Raw genomic sequence first — 22,159 nt, forward strand, 5'->3', positions numbered from 1 at the left:
AAACTACTTTCAGTCATTAGATCAGTTAAGAATAGAAGTCTATGCTTTTTGTTTATATAAATACTGTGCAAGCCTCTTTCATTGAAGAATAATTAAACTTTTCTGATTTTTAAAGTGATGATACAGCGATGTAATGCAGTTTACAGCAATGGCATTAAACTATGATGAGCTGACAATATCGATCTTATGTATATATACATATATATATATATATATATATATATATATATATATATATATATAAAGTATTGCTCTTCATATATTATACATAATTATATATAATACTTTGCAGTACAAAGAAGAGCGCACTGGGGGTATCCAAGCATCCACATTCAGCGATGAGCAGCAAATCAGGCACATTTGTTGTTAGCTCAGGCAATGAGAGCGCGAGAGACAGACTGGCAGATACCACTAGTGATGGTAAATATTATATCATTCCGGGAAGCATGACTGTTGGGAGTATTTATAAACTTCTTGCTCTACCCAAGTCGCATTATTTTTATACGAATTTGAGTTTATATGACGTTATGCATTGACCCATTCAGTACTGTTCTCAGTGTTTTAAAAATTTGTCCAAGCCTTACTATACCATCATTCAATTAACTTAGCACCAGCTGCAATTACACAATATAATTACAGTTTTCTTTACCAATATTGACATGTGGGAGCAGCTGTGGGTGGTCCGCTGGCTTATGATCAGGAGGTCATTAGTTCGAATCACATAAGGACCGCTGGTGGTGTTAGTGAGGGTGGTAATAAGTACTATACAACCACAATCACTCCTGCGTCAAATCTCATGAGCAAGTGGTCACATTACATCCCCCTCTATCTCTCTCTCTATATCTATCTTTCTCTCTCTCTCCTCTCTCTATCTATCTCTCTCTCTATATATATCTATCTTTCTCTATCATTCTCTCTCTCCTCTCTCTATCTCTCTCTATATATATATATCTATCTTTCTCTACCATTCTCTCTCTCTCTCCTCTCTCTATCTCTTTCTATATATATATCTATCTTTCTCTATCATTCTCTCTCTCCCTCTCTCTTCTATCTCTTCTCTCTCTTTCTCCCCTCTTTCTTCCCTCTTTCTCCCCTTTTTCTCCCCTCTTTCTCCCCTCTTTCTCCCCTCCTTCTCCCCTCTTTCTCTCCCCTCTCTCTCCTCTCTCTATCTCTCTATCTCTCTATATATATCTATCTTTCTCTATCATTCTCTCTCTCCCTCTCTCTTCTATCTCTTTCTCCCCTCTTTCTCCCTTCTTTCTCCCCTCCTTCTCCCCTCTTTCTCCCCTCTTTCTTCCCTCTTTCTCCCCTCTTTCTCCCTCCTTTCTCCCCTCTTTCTCCCTTCTTTCTCCCCTCTCTCTCACCTCTTTCTCTTCTCTTTCTCCCCTCTTTTTCCCCTCTCTCTCTCCCCTCTCTCTCTTTTCTCTCTCCCCTCTCTCTCTAAGCACCATCTCCTGTGGTGATGAGGCTGATCATGGTTCTTCACCGCCTCCTATCCCTTGTTCTTTTCAGTAATGCTTGTTTACGATATCTCCGCTCTCATTCTGATAGCTGGTAGTTTATACCTCCCCACCAGGAGGAAGGACTAATGGGAAAGCTTAAAAATGAGAAGTAAAAAACTGCATACTTATTTTGATTTTGAGTGATCATATCGTGCTCATAGTCAAACAAAAGGAAGACTGTGAACTAGTGGTTGAAGCTGCTGAGACTGTGTGAGACCACCTTCACCCTCACCCACGCCTGCTCATAACTTGTAGACTACGCGGAGTTGAGGAGCTTCTTATGTTCAAGAGAATTACATTGCTCACAGATGTAACAAAAATTTAGCATATTATTTATTACCAAAGACCATATAACTAGCCTACTATACAACTATCTACTCAGAATATATCACTTTTTAAAGTAATTACTATTCCAGCATGTTCTTCGTAGGTATGGCTGGCAGGAATGTTCTCTTGATGAGTTTTAATGTTATAATTGACACGGTTAAAGTGGAGCATTGCATTGACCACCTCGTCTCTCATAGCCTGATTTCTAAAGACCAGAAAAGCAAACTGAGCCAGTCAACACTTCCTCCTGAACGTAGAATGAAGGTATACATTCACTGACTATAATGATATACAACCACTAATGATTGATTTTAGATTTTATCCAAGGTTAAAGTTCACAACAGATTTAAATACCGGTATAGAAATGCATCATCACGGTCATCTTACAAAGGTCATCATAAAATATTGTTGATTGAAAGCTACTGGTACAGTAGACCCCCTGCCAGACCCCCGTTGGGTGAAAATGTAATATAAAGAGGTATAGAAACTCAGGGTAATTATCTAAGGAAAACACTTCCCTTCCCATTTTGATGTTTTTTAACCAAAATTTTCAATAAGTACTGCGCTTATTGCAAATTAGTGATAAAATAGTATAATAACCTTAGTAACTATAGTTACCTACCGGATCTTTAGTGTATTTAGTGTATTTAGTGTATTTAGTGTATTTATTGGTTAAGATCTGCATTAAAATGTAACAATATTGTGTACATACTGTATGGTGCTGTTACCTTCCAAACAGACCCATAACATAAACTTTGAATTTAACTTAAATGAATTTAGCTTAAGAAACACACACTTAAAACTAAGTTTTAGTATGTATTTTAGTTAGCTAAACTTTAATTTTGTCACCGTGTAAATCTTTATTACCAGCTTCCAGTTTGTTTTCATTTTTGTTCATTATAACTTATAATGAACTAAAAGAGAGCGAGCATTGGAATATCTTTCAGGCGCTGTGAGGGGTATTTCGACGAGTAGCATATCGGGATCTTTGTTATTCCAACGTATTCAGCTCACCGACCATCAAGTTTAAACTTCGAGCTAACTTCATACAATCACTATGTTTTTATGATGCGGCTAATCCACAAGTTTGCATCACCCGCAAGATGGAAACTGTAAAAACCCTCGAGTCAAGAGAGTTTTGTTACTTGCGAAAGATGGAAATAACACTTGCTAATGATGCGCGAGAGAAGGTCGCTCAAGCTATGCCATTTTTTACATTTTTCATACCTCACTTATTTCTATTTTGAAAGTGTGTTGCTAAGCGAGACAGGAGTGCGCCGTTATAATCTCTAGCGTAGAGTTGGTTACAAGCCGTTAATACACAACATGTGTCCATTGCAACACTTATCGCTCGAGAACTCAATGTGCACACAACTCCAAGTCTGCATCATCAGCGCCATGAAAACATAGAGATAGTGACCTCACTGAAACTGAACTGAACCCCACTATCAAAATGAATAGGCTATACACCCCATACGAATATGTTCTACTATTTCTCCTCCCAGGAACTAGTCGAAGTGCTGTTGGAGACAACTACGAATCCTTACAAGGTGATCATTGCTGCACTGCAGTCTCACGAAGAATATTCAGAGTTAGTGCAAGCCCTTCAGATGACCTTAAACAGATTGTCTAAGCAACTCTTTACTACAGGTGCCACTCTATTTATAATCGTAACACTCATGTATTTCTTCAAAACTGTACAAATATCACCCTATGCTAGAAACGAGAAATTATGATAATAATCTTTACTATAATAAGAATGTCAGAAGCCAGGGTTTGAGGTTAGAATAAAAGATTGCTTCGCATGTGACTCGAACTCATGACATTTAGCTTTGTAGACCGACACTCTAACATCCATGCAAAATTGCCTGCTTTCTGGCATCATAGAATAATTGTGTGAATACTTACTCTCTATGTTTTATGACGAAAACGGCGAACAGAAATAATGTGAAGATTGAAAATGCCTGTTTATTATAATTTTCCGCAGCTTGCCTGATGAGCCCTCACGGCATACTAGACTGCTAGGGTTAGACCTTAAAGTCCAAGGTGAAATATAAATGTTCTTTATGAAATACATTAGCAATTTAAATAAAGGTTGAATTTGTGATTTTAAGAGAGCATCTTTTTTAATTGAACGTGTTCTATTTGCTTACCTTTTGTCAGATATGAATTCTTATTTCAGTTACAGATACTAGTAGTAATCATTTAATAATGCGAACTCAATGTGTTGTCCCAACTATTCGAGAACAAGACAAATACTCATAGCTGCTCTTTAGTCTATGGACATAATGATATCTGTCTGACCCTTTGCTCCGGTTTCCTCAATGTCAACTGATTATTTTTTTATGTAAAATAATATCACAAAGTTTTTAATAAAAAGATCTTTCCTTTTAGGCATGCAGACATTGAAGGTTAGTTTCCTTAATGTGTAGCTCATTGGGCGGCTAATGGTCAAGGGCTGTGTGGTGAGGCTTCAGTAGGCTTCACACAAAACCTTTCTTATTAAGGAGTAATTAATTAATTAGCCTATCTGTCTGCAATTAAGAAAGGAAACAATCATTTTTCTACATTGAGCCAATAAAAAGCATGTTTACAGCCTAATCATTTGCTTACGTTGAGCCAATAAAAAAGCTTGATTACAGCCTAATAATTTGCTTACGTTGAGCCAATAAAAAGCATGTTTACAGCCTAATCATTTGCTTACGTGGAGCCAATAAGAAGCTGGTTTTCAGCCTAAACATGTGCTTACGTTGAGCCAATAAAAAAGCTTGTTTACAGCCTAATCATTCGCTTACGTTGAGCCAATAAAAAGCATGTTTACAGCCTAATCATTTGCTTACGTTGAGCCAATAAAAAGCATGTTTACAGCCTAATTATTTGCTTACGTTGAGCCAATAAGAAGCTAGTTTACAGCCTAATTATTTGCTTACGTTGAGCCAATAAGAAGCTAGTTTACAGCCTAATCATTCGCTTACGTTGAGCCAATAAGAAGCTAGTTTACAGCCTAATCATTTGCTTACGTTGAGCCAATAAGAAGCTAGTTTACAGCCTAATCATTCGCTTACGTTGAGCCAATAAAGAGTTTGTTTACAGCCTAATCATGTGCTTACGTTGAGCCAATAAAAAGCTTGTTTACAGCCCAGTCTGAGCTTAGTTTCGCTTTGCAAAACCTTTGTTTTTATTGCATTTCTTCTTCGCATTCCATGACATCGACCAGCCGTGACATTGACCAGCCGCGACATTGACCGGCGGTGACATTGACCGGCCGCGACATTGACCGGCCGCGACATTGACCGGCCGCGACATTGACCGGCCGCGACATTGACCGGCCGCGACATTGACCGGCCGCGACATTGACCGGCCGCGACATTGATCGGCCGCGACATTGACCGGCCGCGACATTGACCGGCCGCGACATTGACCGGCCGCGACATTGACCGGCCGCGACATTGACCGGCCGCGACATTGACCGGCCGCGACATTGACCGGCCGCGACATTGACCGGCCGCGACATTGACCGGCCGCGACATTGACCGGCCGCGACATTGACCGGCCGCGACATTGACCGGCCGCGACATTGACGAGCCGTGACATTGACGAGCCGTGACATTGACGAGCCGTGACATTGACGAGCCGTGACATTGACGAGCCGTGACATTGAACGGCCGTGACATTGACCGGCCGTGACATTGACCGGCCGTGACATTGACCGGCCGCGGCATTGACCGGCCGCGACATTGACCGGCCGCGACATTGACCGGCCGCGACATTGACCGGCCGCGACATTGACCGGCCGCGACATTGACCGGCCGCGACATTGACCGGCCGCGACATTGACCGGCCGCGACATTGACCGGCCGCGACATTGACCGGCCGCGACATTGACCGGCCGCGACATTGACCGGCCGCGACATTGACCGGCCGCGACATTGACCAGCAGACAGACGCATTACAGTTATGGAGGTTGTATACACATCACTTTCTAGCTAATTATTAGCTAGTATATAATAGAAGAAGGTTAAAATTATAGATATTTTTGTTTAAAACATCTTATCTAAAATAAATTATGATTGCAATAAGCAATATGCCACACAGATTGTTTGACAAGTTGTAACAGGTGACACTTGACTTTTAATAACTCTCACATATTTATTGAACTATAGAAAAGTGTTTTAACTGTATCACCAACATCATTCTTCAGTGAAGAATAAAAGGTAAATTATCATACCATATCTTTCTAATTGTGTTGCTCTGAAGTGTCTCTCTTCTGTTCTGTAGACGTGAGGGAATACGTTAAGGACCACCTCAGGAGGCACTATCACTCAAGGTTCAAACAAATCAAACCATACTTTTGGGACCCTACAATCGTGACAGACTTGAAGTCGTATTATGTGCAGTTGGATATTACAGATGCTAAGGGGTGAGCTTACCTTTGTCACTAGTTCAACTCAGCAGACTCTGTTAATTTCTGTCATCCAGACTGAATTGTTTTATTTTTCACCTTTGACCTCTGAGTCATCAGTCAGTCATTTTGTTGCTGAATCTCTTAATCCTTGGCTATTTTGTTGTTTTTACTCTATTATGTTTATTCTTGTTAAACTTCCTTGACATTATATTAACATTATATTATCGTTATTGCCATTCTGTGGTTATATGTGGCTGTCATTAGCAGTCAGTTTTAAAAGCATACACATTCACTGCGTTTCCATACTTCTAATGGGTTCAGAATTGTTTTTACTCCAAATTATAGAAACAGTAAAATCTAATTATGTATTTGACAAACTACAGTCTACAGTCACTCTAGTCTACTTTAGTAAGAATTGCTTTGAGGTATACATCATGAATCTTTGAAAGATCTATTAATAGTGCAACTCTGAATTGTTGAAACGGTAAGGTGTGAATTCGGCAGCAGATGCAACTCCGAACCCGTTGGCTGCATGAAAATGCAGTGAATATACAGCATCAGTGTTTTGCTGTTCTGGTGAATCAAGAACTGTAACTAAAATAAAATTTGTAATATTGACTCTGCTTACTTTTGCAGATTGAAGAGTAATCTCCCTCGCAGGTTAGTGCTATTTACACCCTATTGGTTTCTCATAACACTTGGCTAATAGTGTGCAAACTAGATTTAGACTTGGGAGGGGTATGGCATTAGATAGGAACTCGGGCTAGCAGATAGCAATCAGGTAAGCTTCCTCATCAACGTTGCTTGTTTTCTAAACGTTGTGTCATCACATTTTTATTATACACAAACCATCAACAAAGTACTTGTGTCTTTTGCAGTTGGTATTATGATGGTAAAGATGTTTGACAATACAGTTTTTATTCACATGAGACTGAATGAATAAAAACTGATGACTCATTTAATGACTCGTAGCTTTGTTTATCGAGGGTCAAGAGAAAAATATACTATTACTGTTTGACCTCTGATTTGTATTGTGACACTGCAGGTGACCCTAGCAGTAAATGCTAGTGTTTTTGTCGTGACTTACGTCATCTTTAAATTTTCAAAACCTTAGGTTTGCATGCCACAGTGATAAAACTAGGTATAAATTAAATGCAAAAAATAATAGAAAATAGATGAATTGAATTGTTAAATATATTTTGTGTACGTAGAAGTTAGCCACTTCAAGTATTTTATCCCATGCTCTGCCACAGACCCAGTGCAATGGCACACCTATTCGAAGTTACAATAAAAACCTCCATTCACTTCATTAATTTACTTTTTTCTGATAATTTAAATATGTCAACCTAATTTTACATAATGAACTTACTGTATTGCTATATGTATAATTATTTGAAATAATTTTTATATTACTATCTTGGCAATAATTTCATTTCCAACAGAAATGTTTGTCCAAATTATGCCATACATGAATAAGAAAACAAAAAAGGGCAACAGCCAATAACAGTTGCTAAATAAAATCAAATAAATGGTTTGACATATGGTGTTTAAACTACCTTTCTTTGTTAAGAGAGCGAACACTAGGTGGAAGATTGCTGCAGGAGCTAGCAATGATATTTTTAAAATAATTGTTAAAAACTAATTAATCAATTAGTTCATTGTTAATAATTGTTGAAAATTTTAAAGGTTTTATACAAGTTATCCATATCTTATAAGTTGAAATCAGTTGAAAACCTGTAGTTGTCATGTAAAAAACGAGGATGCAAACCATGAAACTTTTGAAACCTTCACGTGAGCTGTAATATACGACTGGATATCTCTAATGTATAATTGACGCTCCTCTTGGTGTAGAAGTTGTCTGCTTTTACCGTGTCTGGACTGTTTACCAACATCTTTAATACCATTTTTCAACTGTTTGGACACACATTGTGCAAGCATAGAAATCATGATGGACAATGTTTTGCTAGCCGACGATATCAAATCGAGAAAATATTTGTGGAGTCATCTCGGCCACATCGTGTGCTGCTAGAAGGTCAACCAGGAAGTGGTAAAACCCTTTACTGCAACAAGCTTGCCTATGACTGGTCCAGAGGTGATTGCTGGTTGTCTTTTGATTTCGTCGTGTTGCTGGACATGAATCTGATACAGGACACTTTGGAGGATGCCATTTATAACCAGCTTCAATTCTATGATGGTAGGCAATTGGCTGATGTGTACCAATGACTGTGAGGCTGTCTTGTGATTGGCTTATTTATTTAATTGGTAAAACAGATTAATTCAATTTGAGTAACTCTATTCGTAATATTTAATTCTATGTTCTGAGTATACTAGTCTGGCTATTTTGATCATGAATTGTGATTGGCCAACATATTTGTGCACTACCGTTTAATTGGTTGGATTATTTCTATAAAATAGTGTTGTGAGCTTTTTTGATTTTCTCTTGATTGACTTCAAATTTAGTGACAATAATTCTATTAATATCAATAATAGTGCCTTGTAACTTCTATTAATAATCAAATAGCGCCATGTATTAACGTCCCAATAGACTAAAAATTTATTTCCTTATCTCCCTACTCTTTTCTCTATGAACCCAAGTGGGATGGTAGCGTATCTCAAATTTGTGTTTCCTAGCTTGAACACTTGCCTCTAGAGCTTAGCTATCTTCAAAGCAATAAAATCATATATTAATTTATTATAGTACAGCTCAATTTCACGAATAATAATAGATGAATTTTATTTAAACATTGTAACTATTAGTGAATGTGTGAACACAAAATGATCGTTAGTGATTTTGATGTGTTTTAAATCCATGCGTCTGGCCAATGGAAGACTCACAATTATAACAAAGATGGCGTCTGCTAATGTAACCATAATGACATTCGCTAATGTAACCAAAGTGGCTCTCGCTATTGTAACCAAAATCACATATATACAGTATGTATATGAGACATTATTCCTACTCTCCTATATATTATGTTTTGCTAAGCAAACAGCCGTTGCCTTTCTATGTTCCGAACTTGTAGACTTGATTTTCTCTTTCATTGAAGGCGAAGTCATGCTACGACCAGACGACCTGATTTCTGTGTTGAATTTCTGTCAGAGACGTCTTCTTTTTATTATTGACACCTACAATGGCTTTGAAGAGATTTCTCCTCAGGTATGCTAACAGTACACCAACAGAAATGGAGTTATCTCCTGCCTTCACTGAAATTACATTTAAACTTAGACATATGAATATCCTGTCATAGGAAATTGTCGATATAAGATGCAAAATTGGGTTCCACACCTAAAATAATTTCTTACATAACCTGTCTGTGGTTCCTCACTACATTGCCATGTTGTGAGTGGAATTGTACGAAAGCTAATGAAATTTAAGAATAAAATGCAAAAGATTGTAAAAACAGTTCAAAGGTTCCAAGGTGTTACTGTAGTATTAGTAAAAATCTCCATTTCTGTATAGTGGTAGGACTCTGCATCAACCGATAAAATTTGTCTTTACTATAACAAGAGCCGTGTCCGTCTGTCTAAAGCCAAGCTAAGAGCATTAGGAAAAAGTTTGTACCACACAGGAATCAAACCAGGGTACTTGGATTCTCAGCTAAGCAAGCTGCCATCTGCACCACTAAATCACCATTCCACACCTAAGAATAATTGTGCACATAGTTATTACACATGATGATCTCTCACGTATCAATATCAAGCAATATAAAGCAATACATGTAATAATACAGGTATTGTTTTATAAGCACTTGTACTCTACTGTGGCTTGTAATTACAGTATTTAATTCATTTGCATCCAGATTCTAGAGTTGCTTCAAGGGAAAGTTCTAGAAGAGAGCTCCATTTTTCTCACATGTCTTCCGGAGCAGGTCTCACGTCTGCTTCCTTTATGCAACCGACGTCTCATCAACTTGGGCCTCGACAAGTCCAGGCAGGATCAGCTCATGACAAGATATGCTATGTTAAATAGAGGTCAAGGTCAGTGTGATAGGCTCATTCTCAGCTTGTATTCTGACAATATTTCATGACGACAGGTTGAAGGCATAAGTCATTTGATTGGACTCATTTTGAATTCTGCTTTGGAAACTTTACAATGTGCTATGTAACATTTTGTTAAAATAATATCCGCCATTTTTATTTTTGTTAGTAGTCTTTGACCTTGAACAGCTTCTGCTAGTATCCTTTGAAATTGTCTCAACTTTAGGCCTAGCTTTATGTGTACAGAAAATCTGCAGCTTATGTTCTCCATACAGAATGTTTTGCATTTGGTTTGACTTATTTATCTTTAGCAATGTCACCTTGCCTTTAAAATGAACTTGACCCAGCTGTGTTATTCTGCTTATTGATATGCTACCATATGATTTTCTGAAGGTATTCTATGTTGCCCGAGCAATTTTGTTCCTTCAACAACCTCTGGCAATGGCCCTATGAAGAAGTTATCATATAGGCCATGAATCACTTTGTCTTTTATGAATGATAAAATTTTAAATATGTACGACTGACTCACTGAAACTGGCTTTTGTCGAAGGGTATTCATATGCATGTTTTAGAGTTGTCTAAACATGGTAGGTAATCTTTGTAATATGTTTTCCTTTCATCATTTTCTACTGGCTTTTAGACATAGTTTTTTAATATCAAAGTTCTAATTTTGTTGCATTATCTATATATTAAATTCACTATCTATTTAACCTACGGTTGGTTTCTCCTTCTTTAAGTGTAACATGCATCTCAGTGAACCTGCTTTTATCATGTGACAGCGGAAGAATACGCCAGTCAGCTGAGTGAAAAGGTCAATGAGTTGGCTAAGGAGAATGAATACATGCTAAAGATTCCATTGCTACTCAACCTCCTCAGCCTTATGGCTCAGAATGAAGAGCTCAGTGAACGGACGTCTTCACTCACTCTTCAACTAAAAACAGTGTTTGACATATATCCTTTCATCTACTGCATTCAAAGAGGTATGAGTAATTTTAATGATGGTTAAAAGCAATTCTGATTTCTCTTTGTTCCAGACCGAGAATTCCACAAAAATACAACATGTAACCGTTACAAAGCCTCTTGTTCATTTAGGTATGCAATATGACCCTGACAATCCTCCCAATGATGTGATGTATGCATTGAAACAGTTACAAACCTTAGCCTTAGAGACAGTACTTGAAAAGCCCGCTACCATCATTCCATTGGAACATGTTCAGCAAAATTATGGCTGCAAATTACTCATGCAGGTGTGTTACGCTCTAAATTTTCTTTTTATACATCAACTTGATGCTTCATTTTTTAAATCCTATTGAATTTTGACAAATAAAATAGTCTTCAATTTAATTATGTTGTACATTTTATCTCTTTTCCATACCTTACCACACTCGGTCAGCAAGTGTTGTTATAGTACAGGGCCTATCTATTGGCAAGCCTATTGGTTGGTTTACTCTGTTTTTAAAAATATTTGTTCATCAAAAAAATTATGTCAAAAATAATATGAACTCCTGGTTCTGAAATATTTAATGGCTAATATTTTGATGTGAGAGCAAACATTGTTGACTTACTCTAGGTAACAGATTTCACATAAAAGATTCCCTATGTGTTTAAACAATTCCGATTATGTATGATTGCAGTGAACTTACATATAAACAGATAAGTTCACTGCAAAAGTCATGCACTCAGCTAATTGTTCAGTAGCACCAGCTAATATTAGCACCTATTTCTAGCCATGTATTGACTATCTCCACAATACAAATAGTTGTCATAACATTGATAGAGTACACTGGGACATGTCCCAGTGTACTCCAAAGTGTGTTTTAATAAAATAATTTTTTTCAAAACAGATCTCGTTTCTGATAAAAAAGACCTACCGTAAAACCTCTATTTGAATGCCACCTCTAATTGAACGCCATTATAGAAGAAGGGTTGAAAAATACAGCGTTTACCCTTTAATTGACCGCCACCTCTATTCGAATGCCACTTTGACATTCTTTCATCTTCACAAACCCATAATAGAGTGATCGATAGAAAAGTGTCAACTAAAAATGGTACTAATAGTGACTCGGTTATGCCGATAACAATTAATTTGTTTGTTGTTACTGTAGTGGTTGCCATGGTTTTAGTGATGGTGTACATGAGAATATTGATTGTCACAATCATCAGAAATACACTATGTTCGAAAGTCACTAAGACAAATCATATCCATTGTTTTCAGATTCGTCCATATTGTGGTTTACAATTTTATCTGAAGACTGAAGATTGTTGATGAATGATGAGAATACTTTTCAGAAACACCGTTCGACGTAATAGCAGTCATTGTTGTGACTTATTCTAACTTTAAAATGTTAAAAACATCTTTAAAAAGTAAAAACGTTGTCTGTTTTCCAACTACAAAGCTTTACTTACAGTTTTTTCTATAAAACTATGAAAACGACAGCAATGAAATACTAACGCCACCAAACTAATATTTTATAACCATAGTAGTTCCTTATGTAACTCAGTCTAAGGCTGAGTGAAATATATACAACATTATCATCGCTTCGCCTGAAAATTGGTTCAATTTATCTTACAAAAATTCGGACGAGCTAGTCTAAAAATACAATGCCATCCTTTATTTGAAGGCCACCTCTAATTAAATGCCACTATAAGGGTTGAAAAATAGAATGCCATGGTATTCAAATAGAGTTATTGCAGAATCTACATCAACAGCTTACACTTCGTAATATATTTGAGTAAAATCCTATTTAATTGTATTAATTGTACACTCATGCCAAAATTATAATATCAATTGCAGTATACAAGTTTACTTTTAATGGTGAAAACAATGTTTTAACTCACCAATTGTTGAAGACTTTTCCTAGAAGCTAGAAATGAAAAGGGCTACCCAGTAATATAGCTTCCTATAATGACTATCATTTTGAAAGCAAACAGCTTCATGCATCTAGCTACAATGTGCTTGTTCGAATGCACTCGCTCTCCCCTACATAAAAGTACAAACCCTTCCAAACAAGCAGACACCCGACCTTGCCCGGGTGTAAAATTCAACTTCAATTTCGAATTTTAATTATGTTATTGTAGTATTTTTTAAATGAAGTTCAAAGTTCACAACTAAAATTGCCCTTTATGACTATTCGTAGCAGCACTTTGAGCCGAAAAGCATAAATACTACTTGCGTAAATTTAACACAGAACTTACGTTGAAAAGTAGTAGTATCTAGTTACTTGTATGAAGGAAAGTGTGTTGATCGGGTACGATCCAGTGTTGCATGAAAATATTCAGGTGTCGTTAATTGCTGTCAAATGGAATTCTTGTTCAATGAATGGTGGTGATGCCAAACTTATTTTTGGTTTTTGGTCTTAAACCTAGGGAGTATCAAAAAAAGTTCAGATGATTCTGTGATCAGAAAGTTGGTATCTACAGGGAGCAGACATACACCAACAACCAAATGGAATTTCATTTTTTTATATAAATCTAAGTATTTGTTGGTCTGTCATCTGTACATCCAGGTATAGCGATAAAGTTTTAGAAATAAAAACACCGCTTTGCACTGCATATGCACTTGAAAACCCCGGTTCTGCAGACAGACGTGCTATCCACTACGCCACACTGCCTACTTGCCATGCATGTATATTTAGCATGAACTTAATTAAACTTATAGTACACACAGAAATAAACAACCACATTTATTTAGAAGTTAGAACGATAAATGTTGTATATATATGTTGATTATAAATAAATTTTTTGTGCAGAAACATTTTTTATCACCCGTGCAACTCCTGTCATTCAACTAGTATGTGTATAAGATACACCAACGAAAGTTTTACCTCGAGCATTTTTGCACCTCACATGAGATGCTCAGACTAGGAATGTGCTACAAGGTGTATACATAAAAGTGATTGAAAAATGCCTCTGATGGAATCTGAAGTTTGATTCTATTGGTTTTATTAATTGTCTTGGATCATTCCAAGCAATAAATCCAATTATCTCTAAACAATACCATTGTTGTTAGGCATTGATTAGCTAGTCAGCAGATGATCGTGTCTAGGCATCTGTCCAGCCAAATGTAATGCATTGCAAAGCCCTTTGTCTATTTACATGCGCTCACCTTTAGGCTGTAACAACTTTACTCATATATTTGTTCTGCCAACAATGTTGCTTAGCTTTGACCCTTTTGCTAGTTTTTATCATGTAGTCTGGTTCCACCTGCGCATGGGCCGGGTCGACTGCGACTAAACTGTCAACCCACACACAAATGGGGAGGGTGAACTGGGCACTCTTACAAAACTAAAAACAACATATGTGAAAGCGCTGCACTATACCAGTGATACAGCATGGCAGCATCTAGAAGGATAAACAAACCTAGCAGCCAGTCACAGGATAGAAATACTTGCATGTCATGACCTGTTCTTGTTTGTTTGATATTATTTCCTTCCTGTCGAGAGTGAATCTGGTCTGGCAAGAGCCAGAAATCACCTCAACATTCGTATGCAGCTCTATGGAACGCTCTATATCATCTTTCATCAAGTCATTGACCTAGGGAGACCCATTTTATCAAGTCATTGACCTAGGAAGGCCCGTTTTATCAAGTAATTGACTTAGGGAGGCCATTTTTATCAAGTCATTGACTTAGGAAGGCCCGTTTTTATCAAGTCATTGTCCTAGGAGGCCGGTTTTATCAAGTCATTGACTTAGGGAGGCAAGTTTTATCAAGTCATTGACCTAGGGAGGCAAGTTTTATCTGTTGAGGCCTAATAATTTATAGTAACTAGTTGAGACACACGTCTGTTTCTTTCTCAATATTAAAAGTTTAGTAGCGCAATAATGAAAGACAGCCTGTTATTTTTAACTGTAAATGTTTGTGTATAGAAGTTGCAAAAACAAAGGTCTGACATTGCCTTTTCGCTATTTCATAGCACTGAATGAACCTTTACAGCAAATTGAACGCTTGCTTGAATCAAAGGAAAATTTTGTGTTTTAAAATAACCAGTTAATGGTTGCCAAGAAGAGGCTACTATTACACCTCTTACCGTTACTTACAATGTCAATATAAATCATCAAATATTTACAATGATTTTTGTGACTAGATGGACTTGCTGGAGCCATTTGAGTGGAGGAGAGATAACAAATACCATCAAATGCTGACATTTAGAAGCCGGGCCTTACAGGAGTTCATGGCCGCTCTAAGACTCTCCCAGCTACCTGGTGATCAGATCAAAAAGCACTTGCAGGTATGAAAGCTTTGAATCTGAAAGGGTATACGGTTATAATGCTGTGAAGTTACCTGTGTAATTGTATCAAATATTTAACTCTGTACCTCTGTAATTGTATCAAATAGTGTAGGTCTGTGCCTGTACAGTTGTACAGTCATGTTTCAGTTTTGCTATATTTAGCTGTACATCTTATATCAAAATGTATGCTAACATAAGATAATTATAATATTAAACATTATGTATTATATTTCAACATGAGTTGATTATCAGTGGTATGTCTGTGATAGGCTGTGCTACTAAATGCTGGAATGCTATTCGTTGTTTACCCTTGATTCACTGCGCTCAGCCAATTATCAATCCTGTTTTAGAAAATCATAGCTGAGCCGATGTTGCGAAGTACCCTTGTATACTGTGTTGGCTGCATACACCACGCCTCTCAACCTTCATCCAATGCTGTACTTATGGCCATTTTCAACCAATTAGGAAAGATAAACATGACCAAACACAAGGCTAACAAGGATGAATTTGTGCCTTTAGGTAAGATTAAAATAGACTAAGTATTACAAAAATTTAAAATTGTGATGATATTAATCATACCGAAACGTTAAATGTAAATATTGTATTATAATGCATATTGATGCTTTTGAAATTTGACATTTACACTTTTCCTATAGGATCCACGAGCAATTTCTATATTTTTGGAGTTGTGCTTACTATATGTAAGGAAACACAACTGACAGTCAACTGTAGTTTACTGATTACTAGATGTAGTTTAGTATGTGCAAAAGAAAGCATTACCCTAGGACACTTTTATTTCGCTAGTATTTAGTTTCGTGAGTAGCACACAGAGTAAAGTTTCGCTGCAACTTAATTCCACAGCTCTGATGAGTCCGAAAATATAGTGATGTGAAAATAAATGTAGTGTAACAAACAGATTAGATTCCTCGGGTCCAGTTTGCTAGTAAGAAAAATTTTTTCAATTTGGGACTATTTTCTATTTGTAAACCGCAGGTAGAAATATATGGGCGAGATCGATAATCCAATTTGATCGCTTGCTGCCATTAGTTTATTGGACTATCAATGACGTCTAAGTCTCTCTATATATGACAATTTTATTGTGGATATCAATGAACAAAGCTAGTAAATTTCGCGTTTTCTTTCGTTCGTTATGATGGCTTAGTTTCGCTCAGGAGAAATTGTCGCGAGAAGATGACTCCGCGAAAATGCGAACGTTAGATGACGCGAATACATAAGTGTCCTAGGGTACAAAGGAAGAAGGTAATCTGCTAAATCAAAACGAATTCCATAGTCATGAAATTCATGCAACAAGCGAAAATGTCAAACATATTATATGAAGAATATATCTTTGCAACTTGCTCTTGGCCAGGCACCTCTGCACTCCAAGTTTGATTCGATCATAACTATAGTAGTTCAAGCTAATCATTGGTTTGCAGGTGACTTTGCACTCAGCCTCGAGTGTGTCAACGAATGTGACAACAAGAAGGAAGTTGTCAGAGCTATCTCCCAAAGTCTTCCGCCTCGTCTGCTCGTCTTGCCAGACCAGATCCACTCTACTACCACCATCAGAGGTAGAAATCTCTCCTTTTATGATTATGGAAAGTCTGCATTTTTATGGCTTAACGCCGTGTGATACTAATATATGGAATCTGTATGTCTAGCCATGACCTTTCTTAATTATTGCAAGGTAGTTATGATAAAAGATTCTATTAAGATTTGTGAACTGTCACCCCCCCCACCCCCCCCCCCCAGTTATCTAGACCTGTTAGGCTCAAAGTCAATTTTGTTCACTGTAAACTTTTTTTTTCAGGTCTGAATATGATACTCGAAAAGAACTTCTCACGAGTGTCTCACGTATCCGTTACTCTCAACTCATCAACACATTTTAATATGGATATTGTTCAAGAGCTGGCGTACTCGATTCGCCGCTCGACCTCCGTCACTGACCTCTATGTCTCTTACACATCTACAGAACTTCTCACTTTCTTCCTTTCCCACATCACATCTGATTATCGAGCCAACCTGCTTACGATAGTGTGTGAGAGCAAAGCGACATTGTCAGGTAATGCGATTGATTAACCATAGTAATGGATATATGAATGTCCTTGTTTTTCTATAGACGTATTAGCGTAAATTTGTTAGAATACGTTCACAGATTTGCCTCTAAACGACCAGTTTTCTGATCTCATAGCCTATTTATACATGTAAACTTTTGCCAACCTACAGTTTTGGCTGGCAAATTTAGTTGCTTTAAGATTCAGAAAAGAGAAACCCTTAATGTACAACTTTTTTGTCATTGGATATCTTTGTGTTTCAGTCACAGAAAAGCTGACAGCCAGCACCTACACCCAACTCAAGTCATGCATCTCTAGTCTTTCCGGCATCACAACGTTCACGCTTGTCGGCTGCAGGAACTCCCTTACGCTACGTAATATTATCAGGCACCTGCCCCCGATACTTGCAACACTCGAGTAAGTGACCAACTTGCTGGGGTAATGCGCTTGCTGGGGTAATGCGCTTGCTGGGGTAATGCGCTTGCTGGGGTAATCCAGCAAGCGCCGGGGGGGGGGTAATGCGCTGAGTTAAATAGACTAACTGTTCATTTAAAACTAGTTATGCTCTGTTATTATGACTAGTAAGCTGGCAGTCCTGTGTACCATGAGAGATCATCTTATGTAATAACTGTGCGCATAATTATTCCGACACATGGGAAAGTGGGTAAGTGGCGCAGTGGTTATCGTGTCGGTTCACCCAGACAAATATTTGAGCTCAATCGTGTGATGCATGCGTTTCTTAAAGCATTACCTAAGGCCTAAAGCATGGCTCCGGACACAGCTCTTATTATAGCAAAGATCGTAAGCATCTTAGTTAGATTTCTTTAAACTTGTTCACTATAAGGTTTCGAATTTTTAAATTTGGTGAATCGCCGAATTTATTTTTTAATGAAAAAGGTGTTCTCAAAATGTATCATTTTAAATTGGGTTTAAGCCTCTTATGTGCTAGTAACTAGTAATAGCCTACCTATGTGAGCATATAGGCCTGAGTTCCTTATTGCTGTATCTATTGCGTCAGGTCTTACCATACCCTGAGGAGTGCTCTTGTCATTGCAACTGAATCAGCGGAGTCATCATTATCAAGGCTATTTTCATTTGTAAACTAAATAAATCAGCTGATGTAGTCAGTTCTGAGTCAAAATTGTTTGACAATGGCAAAAAGCTGTTTCGGGTCTCACCTCAAAATCACAGTTTGGCTACTACCCACCGTTAACTTTTATAATTTTTTCAATAAAGTCTTCCTTAGAATTTTCAGTAGAAATGAGCAGATAAATGTGTTAATGCAAAATGAAGGTGGAAGATTAGAGTCTCTAGTCTGTGATTCAACAAACGTAATACAATGCTGAAGCTGTGCAATAGCTAATTTTAATGATGAAAATGTGCCAACCTGGCAACATGGTACAGACAATTCCAATTTTTGACACATTGACTTTTAGGTGTGGTTTTGCTGATGCCATACTCTAAGATACAATCCTTTAACAAGTGTGCATTTGCTATTTTCAGTAACATTAATGACATGAATAGATTTTAGTTTTGATAAAAGAATAAAATCAACTCAAGTTAACTGTTGTTTTTTTATCAAATGGAAATAGGAATGATTTCTTGCTGCTATAGTCAGGATCTAAGGCTATGTTAAACTTTTATTTAATTCACTGATTTAACTGACTCATAGTTGTGTTGTTAAGAAAATGGTGGTGAGTTAGAGGAGAACTTTGCGTTACCTTGAAGACAAAGTTGAAAGACAATACAGTGAAACTCGGATAACTCGCCCTTGGATATATCGAACACATGGTTAACTCGAATGGATTTGCTTGGTCCGTTCCCACGCAATGATAAATGGCTTTAGATAACTCGACCGAAACTCCGTTAACTCGAACAGTTTTTTGCCAAACGGCTACCGAGACGGTTGTTACTATCGCTTTAAAATATCACTTTATTCCAAGCCATAGAGATAAACATCGACTTTTAGTAGTTCTTAGGCCTCGTTATTACGAACATCGGCAAATATTTTCATTAACGACTTTTCTAAAGGTTTGCAAAAATCGAATTTTACCAAACATCCGCTTAGCGATAAGCCCTCCGAAAGCAAGAAAAGCGAGGTAAAATTTGGATAACTTTAAAGTAATATCGGCAAAATTGATAATGGGTTTTTAATAGTAAAGCAGTTTTGTAATAACTGACTTACTGCAAAATTGGTGTTGGTTAAAACGCTCGGTAGAAAAATACGTATGTATTTTTTCTGAGCGTTTTAACCGCGATCAAGTTTTGCCAATTTTAACCTGAGAACGTCCTGGCCGTCACATCACCTAAAGCAACAAACAAATCTCAAGTAATAGAAAAATATCTATACTTTCTGATTAAAAATATTTAAAACTTCACACGAGAGACCCTTTAACTTGTAACAAGCAATCTATGCTTTTGATTGATATATAGTTTGTATATGTACATGTATCTACTGATAAATACATGCACTTATGACTGTCCTGATAACTTGAACGCTCTAATAACTCGAACACTTTTGCTCGGTCCCTTGAAGTTTGAGTTATCCGTGTTTCACTGTATTTTGTCGAGTAAAAATCATACCAAGGTTAAAAATGTATCTAGTTGAGTGGATTGTTGAACCAGAAAATTATAACTTAATTAAAAGATTAAACCAGAAAATAATAACTTAATTATGAAATTAAAAGATTATTAATATTATTAGTATTATTTTCAAATACTAAAATTTATGGCAAAAGTCAATTTTGTTACAGAATCAAAGAGTGCCTGTTTGACTCTGTATCAGCGCTGGATATCTCGTCATATTTAGAGAGAGCCTCAGGCCTGTTCGTACTTAGCTTGGAGAAGTGTGAGCTGGCAGATGGGGCAACTGAAATGAACCTGTTCAAAGGCTTGAGAAGCAACAAGTCGTTGGTGAACCTCAGGCTACGAGGATCCTCCTTAAACGTTCAAGCTCTCAAGGTATATCTCTTTGTAATTAGCCAGAAAGTATTTCATATATACAAAGTGAATGTTCAAGGCTATGAGAGTTTAGCAGCAATGTCACAAAATGATTTTGCTGTAACAGGTTAAAGCATTTTCTAATTAAATTTGTTTTCCAATTTTCAGAATGGTGTGCAAGATAAAATAATTACTTGTAATTTTGAACAAAACTTGCATAAGAAACACTTTTTAATCTCTGGCAACTGTCATTTTGTTGAAAACAAGTTTTTATGGTCATCTTCTTGATTTTAGTTTTTTGTTTCTTTAAAATCTATCAAAGAACTGTGTTCCTTCTGTTGCTAATAGGTCTTGTGTGAGGCCCTCAAGTTCACGAGAGCACTGAAGCATTTGGATCTGACACAGATAGAGTTGTCTACTCCTGTATGCAGTGCACTAGCTAGTGCTATCAATGTTAGCTGCAGTCTTAAGGATCTTAAGCTAACGACTAGTCAAGTTTGCAGTGAAGGTCTAACGTCGCTCGGGGAGACCGAGAAGGAAGGGTTTAAATTGATTCAGGAATAATAGCCTGTGAACCTGGCTAGGACTAGCTTTTGAGTTGGTCACTCAGTAGTTCTCTTTGATAAGGCTGTTGTTATTTATTGAAGCTCAACTTTTTGTCATGGTTAATAGGGTTTTAAATATGAATTTTCTCACCATTGTTTTTTTAACAGATTTGGTGCAAAGATTGAGTTTTATTCTATTTTGTTTAAATTATTGCTGCGATAATGTAAGTATGTATAATGAAATATCAATATGAAATAAAGGCCTGGAAGAGACCAGTCATTATCTGCTGTACATTTTCCCAACACCAAAGGCCAACAATGAATCCACAGTTGAAAACTAAATATGAAGGACATAACGAAGCACAGTCCAGTTTCAATATGGAAAAAACTTGGCACAATGCCAACAAATTTAGCTATTTATCTGAGATTTAGCTTTCTTGGGAAGGTATTGTTGTGCACAGAGCTCGGTGGCTTGTGAACAATGCCAGTAAGATGACAGCTGAAAGTTAGTTAATCTTATTTTCTCTAGAACTGTAAATAATCATTCTGGAAAATTGGTGAGTCACTGAGCTTTGTACATTTTGAGTCACTTCTATATTATGAATTCATTTTAACTATCAAGTCTAGTAACTAAGTGCTGTTTCGACTTTTACTGTTTGTTGTCAGTAGAAGAGTACGTAATCAGTTCTCAACTAGACGCATGGCCTCTGCATTACTATCTGTGCAAGCTATTACAAGTCATGGTCAAGCAACTATAGATTTTGTATGTTAAATGGGTTTATACATGCATCTCTTTGGGTTACTGGTGATTTTCAACCAGCCACCAAAGAAGGCAGAAGTACCAAATAAATTTAGTGACTCTGAAGAGAAAAACATCAAACTGAGAAAGGTGAGCACAATTAATTTATTCCAACCCACTAGTTATATAATATTCCGCACTTTTCAGAGCGTAGAGTGCTGTTAGCAGTAGACCTGACCAGTTATCCAGTATATGTATATACTATATATCAGGCTTAAAACGCAATAGAACTACACTGTGGCATTGTAGTTCAGTGCAAAGTAATTTTGTAGTAAATAGTGCGTTGCAACTTTTTAATGCGTAGTAGACATTTACTGCAACTGCACTCCTACTGCCTATTGCTCACACTGATCTACTGCAAATTTGCTTCCATAACCATTA

The 22,159-nt window shown here is 37.1% G+C and overlaps 1 protein-coding gene across 1 annotated transcript; it reads left to right on the forward strand.

Annotated features, from left to right (window-relative positions):
* Positions 1-1,934: 1,934 nt before the first annotated feature.
* On the forward strand, positions 1,935-21,110 carry LOC137407840 (uncharacterized). Its single transcript, XM_068094221.1, has 9 exons — positions 1,935-2,093; positions 10,035-10,212; positions 10,992-11,192; positions 11,305-11,459; positions 16,810-17,011; positions 17,251-17,502; positions 17,764-17,911; positions 20,248-20,455; positions 20,783-21,110. The coding sequence occupies exons 1-9, from the start codon at positions 1,935-1,937 to the stop codon at positions 20,996-20,998; spliced, it is 1,719 nt and encodes a 572-aa protein (XP_067950322.1). The 3' UTR covers positions 20,999-21,110.
* The last annotated feature ends 1,049 nt before the right edge of the window (positions 21,111-22,159 follow it).

This window comes from Watersipora subatra, chromosome 11 (assembly GCF_963576615.1).
Source record: "Watersipora subatra chromosome 11, tzWatSuba1.1, whole genome shotgun sequence".
Lineage (NCBI taxonomy): Eukaryota > Metazoa > Bryozoa > Gymnolaemata > Cheilostomatida > Watersiporidae > Watersipora > Watersipora subatra.